At 39.4% G+C, this 16,234-nt stretch overlaps 1 protein-coding gene across 4 annotated transcripts in view; it reads left to right on the top strand.

The window, feature by feature from the left end:
• Positions 1 to 16,234, top strand: part of LOC124156105 (dipeptidyl aminopeptidase-like protein 6) — a 227,594-nt gene that overhangs the window by 179,292 nt on the left and 32,068 nt on the right. For all 4 annotated transcript variants that reach the window (XM_046530435.1, XM_046530434.1, XM_046530433.1 and 1 more), the window contains exons 3-5: positions 3,857 to 3,951; positions 14,881 to 14,955; positions 15,506 to 15,558. In XM_046530435.1, the coding sequence (XP_046386391.1) occupies positions 3,857 to 3,951; positions 14,881 to 14,955; positions 15,506 to 15,558 (223 nt within the window). The remainder of the gene's footprint in view (positions 1 to 3,856; positions 3,952 to 14,880; positions 14,956 to 15,505; positions 15,559 to 16,234) is intronic.

The raw sequence follows: 16,234 nt of genomic DNA, 5'->3' as shown, positions 1-16,234 counted from the left end.
TGCACAACGAAATCCTGAGCGCCTAAATTTAATGAAAAAATATGGGGCACTCGGCAATGTTTTTATTTTAACTGTCAACTAGTTTCGACGTTTATACCGTCATTAGCTATTTATTTGTACCTAAAAAAATAGGAAATAATTGCAGGATAGCCAACGATCTTTGCAGATTCACAGATTTTGCGGAAATTCCACAATGCGAAAAGTTCCCAAGTGCAAAAATTCCACATGAGCAAATCATTCGAGTCTCAATGCAATAAAGAAGGATGACGTCAAGGCGAAGAGTATCTTTGGAGTCGTCACTATTCATGCCTTGGACACGTGTCCAAGGCATGAATTTAATTCTAATATAAGGCAATAATACAATAATAATAATATAAGGCAATAATATAATATAATAAAATTCTATTCATACGATATAATGAAGAAATTGAACACTCTTATGTAGTATATTGTCGCCATTACATTGCGATTTACTCTTGGTCTTTGACAGTAACGGATAAAAAGAAACTCAAGAGGGGGGTGCGCAAAAAATATCTTGAGATACCTATACTTTTATCTTATGTCAGTGAAAAATAATCAAATTACATGCAATGATTAAGAAATTTTCATTTAAACTGATTCTGCACGTGTACAAAATAATGCCATCTAACGATTTAAAAAGTTGCAATTGTGACACCGCAATGTTCGACAATTCGGGCGGCCCCGCAAGGGGAGGCGCTCACCCCCTGCGCCCCCATAAGTCACGGTCTTTGAGTTGATTAAATATGCCATCAGGTGGCATTAAATTTCTACTCAGAGTGATTTTGTAAATACTTCATCGTGAGCTAAAGCATTTATTTATTTTTGTGTTTGTACGTGCCGAATGAGTCTAATATGAAGGTTATAATGTGATGCAGAGTTTGCATCCCATTTGCGGGAAGTGAATTTTTGAACGTACGTTATGATAGCTGTGCAGAGCGAGCAGTTCATGTTCCTCTTTTACAACATGCTCTTTACCACGGAGTCTCGGTGACCGGTGGCTATTCGTGCGGCTCGGATTGCACCTGGGTTCATTGGCGCGGATGCCAACGCCACATGCTGCGACTTAAGGCAAAAATGTCGATATGCTAGATAGTTGCGTCGCGTCGTCAGTGTGCCTTGCAGAATATTCAGTTGCCTCCCCTGTTCTTACTCTCTGCTTCCGTTGCACTGTCCTCTCTGAGGTTTATGTTCCTTGGTAGATTATTTAGACCCAGAAGCATTGCATTTTTACTTATCCGACGACTGACCCTCTAATAGGCTGAATTTAAATGCGCAGCTAGCGCTAAAAGCACATATTCTTGAGTATTAAGCAGAAAATATTAACCATCTATGCCTTTTTTAAGTTGTTGCAAAGTACTGCATAGAACAAGTTTGTACGCAATCACACGCACGGGTGCTAAGTTATATGCACCAAGGGTGAAAGTCGAAATGAAAATAATCATTTGGCTTAGCCGGGACTCAAACCCGGATCTCCCGAATGCCGGTCAAGTGTTTCACTGGTATCATACCATAGTTAGGCGCACAGGTGCAAAGTCATATACAAATGGTTATAAAATTAGCCATAAAAAAATAATTTGGCTTACCCGGGATTCGAACCCGGATAGCTTGTAGCATACCTGACTGGCAATCGGGAGATCCGGATTCGACTCCCGGCTAAGCCAAATTATTTTTTACATGGTGAATTTTAATGCTTGGTATATATAACTTTGCGCTCGTGCACGCGACTGCGTCCGCAAGGATTCCACCACGTAATTGGACACCACCATATTTCTAATAGCCAACTACTAAGTCACAGCTCGCTAAATTTGCACCAACTTAATATTTATATGGCATCCCATGCTAGGTTCTAGGCTTTTCAAATCCAAAGATCCCAGCTTGATGGAATGAAATTTTTCCATATTGCAATAAATACTTCCAATTTTCCATGATTGTAAAATTTATTACAACCTAGGTTTCAATATCAATACATCTTACCTTGAAGATGATGTGGTGATATTGAAACTTATGTCGTAATAAATTTTAAAATCGTGGAAAATTGCGAGGCTTTACTTCAGCGTTGGGCAAGTTTTCAAGACATACCACCATTTCAATACATGCAACGCGTTAAAAATTCTTCATCTTACATAAATTCGAAAATGCAGTCATTATAGTCAGAAACGACGAATTCAAAGTTGTCTGATTTCACATATATACTTCAAAGGTAAAGAAAAAAATAAAATGCATGCTGTGTGTTTTACATAGCAGGTTCCCACACTAAAAATATTCTTGGACCTAAAGTTTGCATAGCATATTTCACTCTTAAATTAGGTAAACATAATGCAACAACGGGAAAAATAGCGCAGACCAATAAATAATTCCGAACCCGTTAATTATTTCCAAGCTGTCAAAAGAATACATTAATCCTAAATGTGCCAGAGGAAACGGAAATTAAAAATTTCTCATAACCCTTTTGACTCGATATGGCTACAAAAAAAATCAAAGTAGCAAAAGTAGAAGGAAAGAATAGGTGCAATGAATAGCAACTTATTTCTGAATCAATTTAACGGTGTTCTTATTTGCAAATTTCAGTGCAATCATATCTACTGAAATTATTTTACCCCCAAAAAATTCACTGATAGGATAATTCAATGTTACCTTTGAAATATTAGGAAAATTACCCAATGAGTTATTAAACAACACATTATGATTAGAAAATTACTCAATTAATATATTTCACCGCCATAAAATCGTTCGGTGGTTTAATGAGGGCAAATAGCGTAATCAAAGCATTAATGATAGTAATTTAATAAGTTTCGACTTTGTTAACATTGTACTGATTTCCAGATCAGTCGTGAGTATAGATGAACCGAATTTGTTGCCACTCCCTAATTTAGCTGGTCAATTAAAATGAAAAGTGTTATATACTGACTGGAAAACTATGCGAATAACCCAGAGGAAACGTTGCATTCATGCATGAAACTTTCATACTATGACAAATGATTCTGAATAAAACTTCAACGGAAATTTTTAAAGGTGAAAACATCATAAATAACTTGGATATGCAATTGCAAACGAAGAGCGTGTGATTTACTCATAAAACTGCCAATATTTGGATAAAGTTTAATATAATACTGTTGAAAGTAAAGAAAAATTAGACTAGGTGGCTCTCACCATATCCTTTCCTAGGTGAAATTTGTGGGTTTACCCCCTATTCGGGGAGCGTGGTATACTATGTGGTGCAGCGCTTGGCATCTGATCGAAGGACCTTGGGTTCCAATCCCCAGTAAAGCCTTTGGATATTTATAAAAAATAAAAAACTCCTCGAATGGCTGGGTGGCCCAGCGAAAATAACTGGCCCCTCTAACCTAAATGCGTGCAATTCATGCGCATGTGGCTGAGTCTGGGTGAGCTCTAATCTCACCCATTCAAACCATCCTAGTCTTTGAATCACTAAGTGAGTGAGAGGGAAAAGTTAGTGATGAAATGAGTGGATGGTTTTATAAAAGATAATTTTCCCATATTATTTGTATAAAACATTTAGTTCTTAGGGATAAATTAGCATGCATGGAGTAATGAAAAAGTAAAGTTTAGTAAAAATATATTGTGAGGATAAATTGTTCCGTTTCCTTTCATGTATGTAATGCTAAATATACTCTCTCAGCTATAACACTTAAGTTACCTACCTCAGTGGAATGATTTGGTGAGTTCTCGATTGGGAAAAAACTTAGTCACGGCCACTGCTAGTACATTAGTGATTGCCATTAAATTTAAATGGAAAAACTAATTAATTGTTAAAACAAATAGATATTTGGCACGTAATCGCCTGATTAACTTTATTATATTCTTTTCCCAACAGGACACGAACTTATGTTCAGAGACCACTTCGGCGGCATCAGTCTTCTCAACGCGCTCAACTGTTCCTCTCGAGTCCTCATGACCAACCAAACATTCGTAAGTACCCCACATGCATCCCACACTAATCCCAATCGCCAATGACCGGCTGACTTAAGTTGACAATTTATTCAGCCATTACACACATTCAAGACTGGCAGTCGCTCTGCGTGTAAATGAAAGAAAACTGCTCATAATTACAGCGCGTACTGATGGCTGCGACAATGAATGCGGCATTTATCACTGTATGTATGTACGGCATTGTGATGTTAATAGGATGTCGATTATGTTACTATGTCGCTTAATAATAATCTATACTCAACCATTTTGTAACTTTCACATAAATCTAAACGACAGAATCATACACAAACTTATGGTAAAATCATAGATTACATAAATCAGAATTAATTATTCTAAATCAAATTCAAAAGGTGAGAGAAAAACCAAGGCAAAAATATTTTTCTTAAAAATTCTGGCTTCTAAAAATGTATCAAATTAACCACTGGAAATAATCCATCCACTCAATAATAATGCAAGCTTAATAAGCAACAAACTTAGATTAATGCGCATGAGATAAAAAACAAGAAGAATAATAACTGGCATTTACTTTATACATGGAAAGTTATAGAAAATTAACACCTCTTGGTACTGCAAGACAGAATACAGCTCTTTTATCTCCATTTCAGAGATAAGCCAATTACAAATAAACGAAGTCTTCTCCCTCAAACCATTTTAATGCATATGGTTTAATCAATAAATCAGTTTATTATTCATACAATACTGTCAATTCCTCAGAATATTTTACTTAAGCAGCTAATAAATGATGAAATTATTTTTTGATCAAAATATGATGCCACGTGACCTGTCCGCACAAACCTCCTTTTTACCTGGAAGCCATACGCGTGCCTACTTTACTCTTAATTAAAATACGCAGAATAAATGTTATGAGAGCAAATGAGAGATTTTATTAAATTGGTGCTGCATCGTCACTAATGAGATCCAGAAATTACACAAATGAAACCAACTATGAAGTTTGCTATTACGTTATATTAAGCTGAGGGATATAATTTTCACCGCAACATACGTGAAGATTACTCCAAGAAATGAGTAAGGAGTTCGCAGTTATAAAATAATGATCCCCATCCGTAATTTACCCTTGAAAAGTGACATCTAAGAAGAACTCAGTGCGCAAGAAGGTTCCTTTGATAAGATCCTTTAGTGCCTTCTTTTCAAAATTAAAGCGCGCTATTGGGTCAATGGAAAAATAATACAAAGGAAAAATATCCGACCTTTTACGCAGTATCATTTTTAGATTCCACTTCTTTTGAATCCCTTTTTATCTTTGCAAATGGAATGAGATAGTTCCAACGATGGATTTTCTCGATGTGAACGTAAAATGAATGTTTTATTAGCATTTTAATTAGCGATAGAGAAACTTCTTCAAAGAAATAACGCTACATATTAATTCAAAGTATATTTTTCTCTGATTCCTCGCATCGCGACACTCCGTTAATAGGTAAATAAGATTAGTTAATTATTAATCATAACCTCAGGCAATTAAAAAATTGATAGAATTCATACCTTCCTGCAGGCATCCTCGAAGATATTTGGAAGAATTTGGAGCTTCAATCAAGTTAATTATTCACCTGTAAATGACACAACACGCTGAAGATTACCTAAAAATATTTCTACATCGGTAAAGGTGCAGGAGGATAATTTTTGCTTAACAGCTAAATATTATTTGGGAACAAAATACATAATTTTCATTAACATATTTTATTTCAACCACGACTTTTTCCAACGTCCATGCAATTTTCCACAAGAACTGATTGAAAATTAAGCTCGCATAAAGCTGATTTTTTGCATTTATTTTTTTTTTTCTAATTTTTCCTTCTACCTTTTCCTTTCTGGGTTCTTCTACTTCCCGCGTCTTCCATTCTCGATTTTTAATGCCTATTACCGCAGCCTCCCTCGTACGCAGGATCTTCAAGGAAGCGAAGTAGTCCGGATAACAAGTCGATCAAGTCCACCAATATTTCGTCCGCGGTGGGTCCCAGGAGCCAACTCATACTGACCGTGGGTTCGCACTCCTCATCTTCGTCCTCATCGTCCTCGCTTGCCGTTCCATTTTTACCCCCCGGGCCATCCTCATTTTCTCTCTCCGTCTCATCTCGTCCGAGTGAACCTCCCGTCTCGCGGCGCGTCACCGCACCCTTGGAATCATCCTCGCCCGACACCCTCCTTCTCCGACCCGCTCCGCCAGACTCGGCTTCCATTTGCTCCCGGTTCTCGTTATCCCACGCCTTATCCACGCCGGAATCTTCCGAATACTCCTCCGGTTCATCGTCTCCTCTCCCTTTGCCGTCTCCAGACTTGATCCGAGAACTTTCACTCCTACGTCCGGTCCATTCCCGTTGCCTCCCCACTTCATCCGCGACTCCATCAACTTCTCCCTCCGTACCCTCTTCCCGAACCCCTTCCGTCTCCGCCCCCTTCCCTCTCCCAGCCGACAAAACTCTTTCCCTATCCAGTTTTCCCATTTCCCAACCACTCCTGGCGTCTGAAAGGCTTCCCCTCTTCTCTCCACGACGAGCCGACAACTCTTCTGATTCTTCGCGAGGCAAATCCGATGCGCTTGCTCTAATCTCCTCACTTACGCTACCACGTTTTTCCGAACTTCTCCGCGCCGACGAAAATTTCTTGACTCCTGTGACATACTCAGCTCCATTTGAATGACTACTTAAAGTTTCAGCTCCACTAGCACTACCACTGGATCTCTTCCGTGCCTCTTTCCCCTTCACGGAGAGAGCAATCGAACTCTCAGAACCGGAATTTTCTTCCCCCTTAGATTGGCCAAATGAGGATTTTTTCTGCACTCCTGATAAGGAACCTGCACATCTCGAGTCCTGAGATGTATCCGAGTCCATGCTTGATGTATTCGAAAGCATAGAACCCCGTCGCAATACGCTTCCATTCTTTATAGACCGCTCTGAAATCGGCACGCTCCTCCGTGATTCTTCTAGGACACCAGTACTTTCTTTCCCACCATCCCCAGACTTAGAGGACGATCTTTTCCTCAAATCCTGACAATTTTCAGTGGACCCTAATGCTAACGAGGATTCTTTCTTCGCGTCTGATAAGGATCCTGAATATCTCGAGTTCTGAGATGTTTTAGCATCGACGCTTGATGTATCCGAAAGCATAGAACTGCATCGTAAAACGCTTTCATTTTCTGAAGATGGTTCTGGAATCGGCACGCTCCTCCGTGATGCTTCTAAGACATTAGTGCTTTTATTTGCATCATCCTTCGACTTAGAGGATGATCTTTTCCTCAAAACCAGACCATCTTCAGTAGACTCTAATACTAACGAGGATATTTCCTTCACTTCTGATGAGGAACCTGCTGAATTTCTCAAATCCTGAGATACTCTACCTTTAATGCTTGGAGTATCAGAGACTACAGTAATCCGTAGCGAATCGCTTTCTTCACTAACAGACTGTTCTGAAAACGGTACGCTTCTTCGAGATACATCCAGGACAACGGGTTCCGGGCTTTCTTCCAAATTCTCCCTCGATTTACCGGCCAATTCCTTCCTCATATCTTCATCATCTTCCGTAGCTTCTTGTCGCTTCCTATCCTCATCATTTCTCTTCGAAGTCCTTCGCGCTACCCGTACCTCTGGCATTGACGAGCCAATAGATGAAGATTTCTTATTTCTTACCTCGTACGGTGCGTTTTCCTCGAAATCACTCTTTAATTCGTACCGCGACACTTCCTCCAAAACGGATGAAGACGAACCAAGTGTCGATTCCTCGCTAATTTCCTGGACTTCCGACCTCTCCTCCATTAATTCGCGCTCTAAAGTCATCTCTTGCTCTCCCCTGATGGATTTTTCTCTGTCTCTGATGACATTCTCATCTATTTGATCCACTGTTTCCTCCTTATCCTGAGCAATAGGCAATGAATCCTCATCATTGCCCTTCAACTTCCCCCGGGTTACACTTTCTTCCAAATTCGATACCTCTGACACTGAAGAGACGTTCGATGGTGATTTTTTTATTTTTAACTCGTATCCAGCATTTTCATCAGATATACTCTTCAAATCGTCCAAAGACTCTTCCTCCAAACCAGATGTAGGTGAATCCCCCAATGAGCCGGGCTCTGACGGCATCTCTTGCTCACCTGCGATGAATCCTTCATTGTCTCTGCTGACGTTCTCGTCTATTCTATCCACTTCTCCTTCCTCTTCATCCTCAGCAATAGGCAATGAATCCTCATCATTGCCATTCAACTCCCCTCGAGTTAAACTTTCTTTGACATGCGTGCCCTCTGGTGCCGACGCGCTAACACATGGTGATTTTTTGCCTTTCACCTCGTACCCAGCATTTTCTTCAGATATACTCTTCATCTCGTCCAAAGACTCTTCCTCCAAACCAGATGTAGGTGAATCTGAGACCGATTTCTCGCTTATTTCCGCAGCCTTCAACCCCAGATCCATTGGTAAGAGCTCTGAATGCATTTCTTGCTCTTCTGAGGTGAATTTTGCATGGCCTTTGGTGGCATTCTCTTCAACTAGCTCCACTGTCCCTTCCTCCTCATCTTGAGAAACAGGCAATGAATCATCACTACTCTTCAACTTGCCTCTGGTTAAACTTTCTTCAATATGCGGTACATCTGGCACTGAATAGCCGATCGATGGTGATTTTTTTAAGGTAGATTTTTCATTATCTCCCGCGACTATATCTTCCATTTTTTCCACTGTGCCTTTCTCCTTATCTTGGGCAATAGGTAATGAGTTCTCATCATTGCCATTCAACTTTTCTCGCGTTACACTTTCTTCTCTATCCGGATCCTCTGGCACTGGAGAACCTATTGATGGTGATATTTTGCTTGTCAACTCGTACTCTGATTGTTCTTCGGAATTACTATTTAATTCATTCCAAGACTCTTCCTCCAAGCTTGATGTACGTGAATCTGAAACCGATTTCTCACTTATTTCCACGGTATTCCACCCTTCCACTGTTGATATGCGCTCTGTAGGCAACTCTTGCTGTCCTGCGATGGATTCTGCAGGACCTACGTTGAAAGTCTCATCAATATTCTTCACTGTTTCTTCCTCCTTATCCTGGGCAATAAGCAATGGATCTTCATCAGTTGTTTTTAACGATCCTCGGCTTACAATTCCTCTGATAATTATAGCCTCTGATACGGGTAAACCAATCCATAGTGATTTTCTTCTTGGATCGTTGTTTTTGTATGCACTGTTTCTGATTCCAGGCATTTCCCGCACCGATTCACTCACTTTGAGTGCTGGTCCAGCGGTCGATATCTTTATATAATTCATCCTTCTTTTCTCCTCGGTAGATAGATTAGGCTTTTGAGCTTTGTTTTCGTCCATCTCTGACATACTCGGACTCAATTCGTCCCTTGAATGTCTTCAACACCTTCAGAAGATCCTGCGCGCACCTCCTCGATGTCTCCCTAACTGGAACCGACCTCTCCACGGCAACAAGCGCAGCAGTAACCATGACAACTATTTTTCGGTTTCGTCAACAATGGCTGAATGATATGAGACTTCGGTATTCAAACAATAAGTTCTGAGTTATCATACAACTCAACACACTTCGGTGGCTATTTTCCCTTCAGTCCTCGTGTATATCTCATTACCAAAACTTTTCCGACTGTTCAAGAAGGAAATTTCGCTCAATCCCTTCCGGAGTCCTTTCCTTCACGTGAAACCGATAAGAACGCCCGCTCAACTTCTTCGTCCGAACTCGCACCTTCGACGAATTCAGCACTCAGGTTTCCGGTAATTTGCTCGCCAACTTCGTAGGTGACCTGTGATCGAGGCGGTCCGTCAGGAAGTGCCTCGTCAGACCTAGGGAGGAAGGCGAAACCGCCTTCTGATTTTGGGTGATTTTCAACCGTCACGGCCCCCTCTGATTCCTTGGACACTGGCCACCCTTTCCGCCTTTCGTTGGCCCTTTTTCACATCAAGTAACTGCGGCAAGCTTCCGCTATCCTCATCCAGCAAAGACCAGTGGCGCAGCGAGGGGGAGGGTTTTGGGGGTTAAACCCCCCCCCCAGAGCTCAGAGAAACATTTAAGTTTAATCCATTTCACTTAATTGGATTGATATTACTAATAGAATAGTGTATGGATAAATAAAATATCGCTCAGAAAGCCGTAAAACTCACCATTTTGAACCGTTTACCTTAAAATTCCACAATTTATTAATCTCGCACCTACCGCTTATCCTGGTGGGTATTCCATACCACCACACACCCCGGTATTAGTTGCACCTAACTCCCCCCCCCCCCCCCCCCCCAGCCTTAATTCCTGGCTGCCCCCTGGCAAAGACAACCTTTCCTGAGAATGAAGTTTCACTGAACTACGCGCATTTAGGCAGAATGCTCCTCGTGAATAAAATCTCTATTTTTTCCCTCCTGACCAAAATCCTTATTTTGTTAAATTCCCGCAGTCTTAGACTAACAGCTGATGCTCTCCCATGTCAGTTGAAGCCAAATCTACGTTCTTCTTTTGAAGTCAAATTGAAAACAGTCACCTCGAGACTAGGTCTTCCGTTATCCACCTCCGTTTCCTAATGTCGTCATTATATATTTCACACTCACTTAATGGTTCGCATGAATACATACGCGTTCGCTTCTTCATGAGACAGATATAAGTCTGGGGAGAATTTCTCCTACCTAATTACTGAAAATAAAACATCCAAGACAAATCTCTCTCTCAGGCCAGAACCCACATGGAACTGGGAAATCAGAATCTAAATGGGGTGGACTCTTTCTGTATTTTTAAACCCGAAAAGCCAAGCACTCAGAGATTAACAGGGTACAAAAGAAATAGCAGAACAACGCCAAAAAACTGCAGGAAATACAAGCATAGAAGTAAGAAAATGATTTATCATTGCCTATACATGGTGCATGTTTCTCCGTTGTAATGAGGTATAGACAGATGACAGCAGAAGATATCATTAGTGGATACAGAAAACACTTAAAGGGGGGGAGCACAAAAGTTATCTTGAGTTATCCTTACTTTTATCGCAATTAAAAATAATCAAGCCACAAGCAGAGTAAAAGAAAATTTTAATTAAAGTGTTTATATGCATATAAAATACAATGCCATCTCATGATATAAAAAGGTCACAATTGTGGTTCTGCAATGCTTGGCATAATGGACGGACCCGCAAGGGAGGTGTGTATGCCCCTTGCACCCCCCATCTGTATCCGCCTCTGGAAGATATATCAATGGAGTGAGCTTTCAAAATGTGGTATAAATGAAGAATGATAACTATCAAAAGGGTGGGCAGAGTGTGTAATGAGAAAACCCTAAAAAAGGGTTGGAGAAAGAGAAGTCTTCTGTAAACCATGACAAGAATATGTAATTACCAAATCAACCATATTTTGGCACATGAAGGTCTGATGAAGACGATCATTGAAGGGCAAGGAATATGGGATTGTAAAAGCTGCATTGATCCAATTTTAGCATTGTTGGCCAATGATGATGGTAAAATGATGATAAGTAGTACCAAGCTTAATTAAAAATCCAAGTCATTGGGTGGTGTGGGGTGACTGAAGTGACCCAACTATAGAATATTTTCTGTACAGATTTTTTATACATTTCAGAGACTAAACATACCCACGTACCTCACAAATAACATTGCTACACTAATACACTCAGTATTTAATTATTTATTCCTAATCACTTATACCTATACTCAAACACAATGGCGTAACTATGGGGGGATGTGGGGAAAGATCCCCCCCTCAAAGCCTCAGAGAAATTTTTAAAAATATTTATAATTATTGCCTTGTTTTGAAATTAAATAACTGCATCTGCTTAAAGTTAAATTTTAAGTACCAAAATGATTCAAAATGTATTTCCAGGCATCTCATTTTTCTAAAATTTTCCCGGACGTTGCCTGGGGGAGAGTTGCCAACCCTAGCCATCCCATCCCCTTCAAAAGCATATTCCTCGTTACGCCACTGCTCAAATAGATATAATTGCAGCCAATAGCATAAAAGCTGAAAGCAGCATATAGGCATTAACACATTCAGAACGGAGCACGTCAATTGACGTGGTCCCGTCCAAGCCGAAATACGGAGCACGTCAATTGACGTGCTATGCCAGTCAGACGGGGGCCTTTCTTTGCCTCTGTATGTGACTAATATCCACTTCCAAGTCTTCCGATCATGTGCATGACCTTCAGCAAGCTTCCCTCTTTTGACCCGTGTGGGCCATTTGTAAATAGCAGTACAGTAGAATCCTGATTTAAGGTTTTTCAGGGGGGACAAAATTTAAAACACTAAATGCGGACAAACACTAAATGAGGACCTGCCATTTTTTCAGGTTTTAGGGTCTGTAATGATTGGAATGGCTTTTTATGAATAAAAAATATTATTTCAAGTACCTAAAAGGTGCTGAATGCAGCAAAAATTCTTTAATGAAATGTTCTCTGCCCTATGAAGGTTGGATAATACTTTTCAGGAATCGGCTTAAAAAAATGGGTAGTAAAAATAAGTAATGAGAGGATGACAATTGTTTTAATGAAATATTTTAAGAAAATTCTAATAAACATCAACTTAAAAGCATTCCCACACGGATTATTATTGTGCGCATTAGTGATTCCATTTTTATGCATATTTCAGTGATCTCGATGAAATTTAGAATTTTTTCTGTAAAAGTGACCTGTAGGTGACTATAGCATTTCTAATATAATAAGAAAAGGTGTAAGTAGGTACTCGAAAAATCATGAGGAATGAGTGAAATAAAGGGGCAGCAGAAGATCGCTAATCCCGAATTCTCAACTACCGGAGGTTTTCTATACGGGAGGTTTTCTATATCTATGCCCCCAATTGTCCCTATCCTGGATCCGCTTTTGCATTCAACCTCTATCCAAAAGCAATTTTACTTCATTATTGCATAATTATTATTTTTTCCTTATCTTGACCTCGTTTAATACATGCTAAAACGGAGGTTTTCTGGAATTTTGCCAACTTAACGTTTTCTGTTGCCTCGGCGAAACAAGGGATTTATGAGCCTTTAAAAAGCCTCCTATGCACGCATTTTGGATTTCGAGGTCATCCAAAAAAGTATAATCTTATTTCTAGTATGCGTACAAGTCGATGGTGATATAACACGATGATAACACCAGATTCGTTGTCATATATCCGCGGCCATATGCAGGTCGAATGGAGCCGGGAGAAGTTGCTTACGCGGCGCGCTGATCACCTTGACTCCGACTCGCCTTGTTTCTCGGCAGCTTTTAATAAAATTTGGTTGGACCTTGAATGACGATTAGCTAAACTCTGTTAAGTGAAAAGGTTTAATCTTCAACAGAACTGGATTTCATCCGAAAAATTGTCAGTGCCTCTGGAGTTTGGCAATTTCGTCAGGGTTATGATGTCGAAGTCAACCACCAAGGGATACCTGCCGGATTTTCGTATTTTTCCGCGCTCATCTATTCTACCGTGAGTATGCGGTGATTTTTTTCCAGCATGAGCGATTTATTTTGAGTAATGGACCGTGATAGTTCGTCAAAACTCCGATTGTCATTATCTTTTGACTTTAATTAGCACCAGATAGATATTTTTGAATCGACATCGATATCAACCAGCCGCATGTCGGTAAATTGGCTCCGGGATATCTAAATTACGATATAAAATAATGTTGTTCCATAGGGAAAGAATGCTATCACTCACGATCACGACAGGGGAAACACTCCCTCGGTTCTTTCGCTGTTCCTCCGTGGAAATTGACCTTGGAATGAATTATAGAAAGAATCTTCTAGTGAACTGCGCAAATGATATTGGGCCTCCTCTTTTGAAAAGAGAAAGTAGCCGACTGAAAAAATATTAGGCTCATAATCGACTGCCCGTAGGTAGTAGAGTTGAAAGGGGCATAAGCCATCAATTGAAAACATAACGAGAAAACCATTATTGTAGCGGCCCTCTGAGGATAACTCGTGTCATCAGTCGTCACGTATCATCGAAGTCAAGTTCAAGAAGTGAAGGATAAGGTAGTTCGAGGTTATTAAGGGATGACTTTGCTCCATTAGATCGGATCTGATACAAAAAGTGCCTGGTGTTTGGATCAGAAGGAGAGCGAAACGTAACGAGAAGACAAATCACCCTACTTGCGAGTTGAAGGTGCTGCGCTCGCGGAAGAAAGCAGTTGAAGAAGCGTTCCCCGGTAGATTCTATCGACTCTTGGTAAACTTTCATGAAAGTGTTCTTGTTGATGAGCATAAATTCGAAGATTTGGATGAACCGTAATGAAAAAACGTTAAATCGGGAAAAAAAATTTTGAGCGGGACAAATTTTTACGACCATAAATGCGGAAAAACGCAAAATGCGGAAACACTAAATACGGATAATTTTTACATTGTCCTAATAGGGAATGAATCGGGACCCAAAAAAATAAACGCTAAATGCGGAAAAACGTTAAATGCGAACACGTTAAATCCGGATCCGACTGTATTTGAACGGAAGTCATGGCGTGAAAACCTCTGTCTCTATTTTTCTTTCTTATTTTAAAGGCCGTATTTGATGACGTTCATGAAAACTGGTCCCACATTGATTGTGTTAAGTGATGCCGCAAACACTGATACACAATTACATTTGGCAATTTTTTAAAATTTAATTATATGTATCGATAATTGCTACATATTCATTTTGAATGCCCATTTTAATTTTAAATGGAGCATTTTCTACATAGCAATAGTAATACTGGCTTAACGGAAAAAAATGCAAGATGGCTTTATAATGCTTGCGGCTGACACAAAGCACATGCCATTAAAACGACATGAATTGCAAAAAAAGCATTCATTTTCCCACAGTTAATTGCATCTTGAAACAAGAAGTTAGTGAGTTCAATTTCTGAGAATGAGAAAATTTTTAATCATCCCGAAAGAAACCACCAGAATAAATTGTTATGCATTGATGTGTCATGATTTTTTTTATTTTATTACAGCGAAGGCTGAATGCTGTGAGGTTCTCTATGTCACCAGATCGGCGATTCATTCTCCTAGCCCATAACGTCCAAAAGGTATGAAGCTCTCAAGAAACTGATTTTGATAGTAGACGATAATTAGCAAAAATTAGCTTAGAATATAAAACCCATAGTCAATATTTTTCTATTACCAAGGAGCAGAGGAAAATAAAATGGAATATTGTCCAAGGCCTATAACCGAAGTTAAATCTCTGTACTTGAAACCAATACAGTAATCAATTACACAAATTCTATCATGTAAAGAGCAGGCCTTATGTGAATTGAAAGAGGAAAGACATAATAAAAATGAAAGTAATGAAGAAGTGTTGGATTTTAAGACAAAAGTAGTTAACCTGGGAGAAGATTAAGGAATTCTCTAATGAAATTTCATTCTCATACAATTTTCTGCACTTAAAACATATTTATATACCACTGATGATGAATTCAATAATGAAAATCTATTCATTTACCACTAAATAGTGGCAAATACAGTATATTTATTAATATCACTTCAATCTTTCAATAATGCCAATTATTCAAATAAAATGACTTCTTTGAAAACCTGAGGTAATGATCGTATGTGATTTTTTCTATATTTTTTCAATAGCTGTTCCGGCACTCATACCTCGCACAATACTCCATCTATGATGTAGCAACCACGTAAGTTATTATTATTATAAATAACTCTTATAAACTTTATAGTAGTCATAATACAAAATAAACTACTTAGAAAGAACATTATAGAGAGAATAACTCAAGGATTAGTGAACCTATGGTGGGTCTTAAGCATTTTATCACATACAAGAAGGCATATTACTGATAATTTTAATTGAGTTTTCATTTTTACCCATTCATGCCATCAATGCTTCAACTTGAAGGCTGGTTTGGATAGGTGAGCATAGAGCTCACCTCAAATTAAGCCACAGACATGAATTTCAAACATTCAAGGAAGGAGGGCCAGTTCTTTTCCCAGGGCCACCTCACACTAAGTTATAGATAGACAATCTTGCTTGAGGGAGCATGTAGGCTTAGTGCATAGTGTTTAGCTACTGATCACAGGGTTCTGTGTTCAATAGCCCGTATATTCTGAATGTTCTTCATAATCGTGCAATGTTTTTTGCTGCTACCAAAATAGAAATACATATTCACTTCCCTCACTTAGATCAGCTGATTGCACTTATCCTGTAATCCTATTAGCCAGACTAAGCCAAGAAATTAACTTTCACCACTAAGACCTCCGAGGTCATCGCTATCGCAACTGGTTCAAAAACTGTCAAAATTCTACACCTACTTCACTGCTAGACTGTAGCAAGGAAAAGACAGGAGGTTCAAATTG

Source organism: Ischnura elegans, chromosome 3 (assembly GCF_921293095.1).
Source record: "Ischnura elegans chromosome 3, ioIscEleg1.1, whole genome shotgun sequence".
Classification (NCBI taxonomy): domain Eukaryota; kingdom Metazoa; phylum Arthropoda; class Insecta; order Odonata; family Coenagrionidae; genus Ischnura; species Ischnura elegans.
This window is presented reverse-complemented; position numbering and strand designations above follow the sequence as displayed.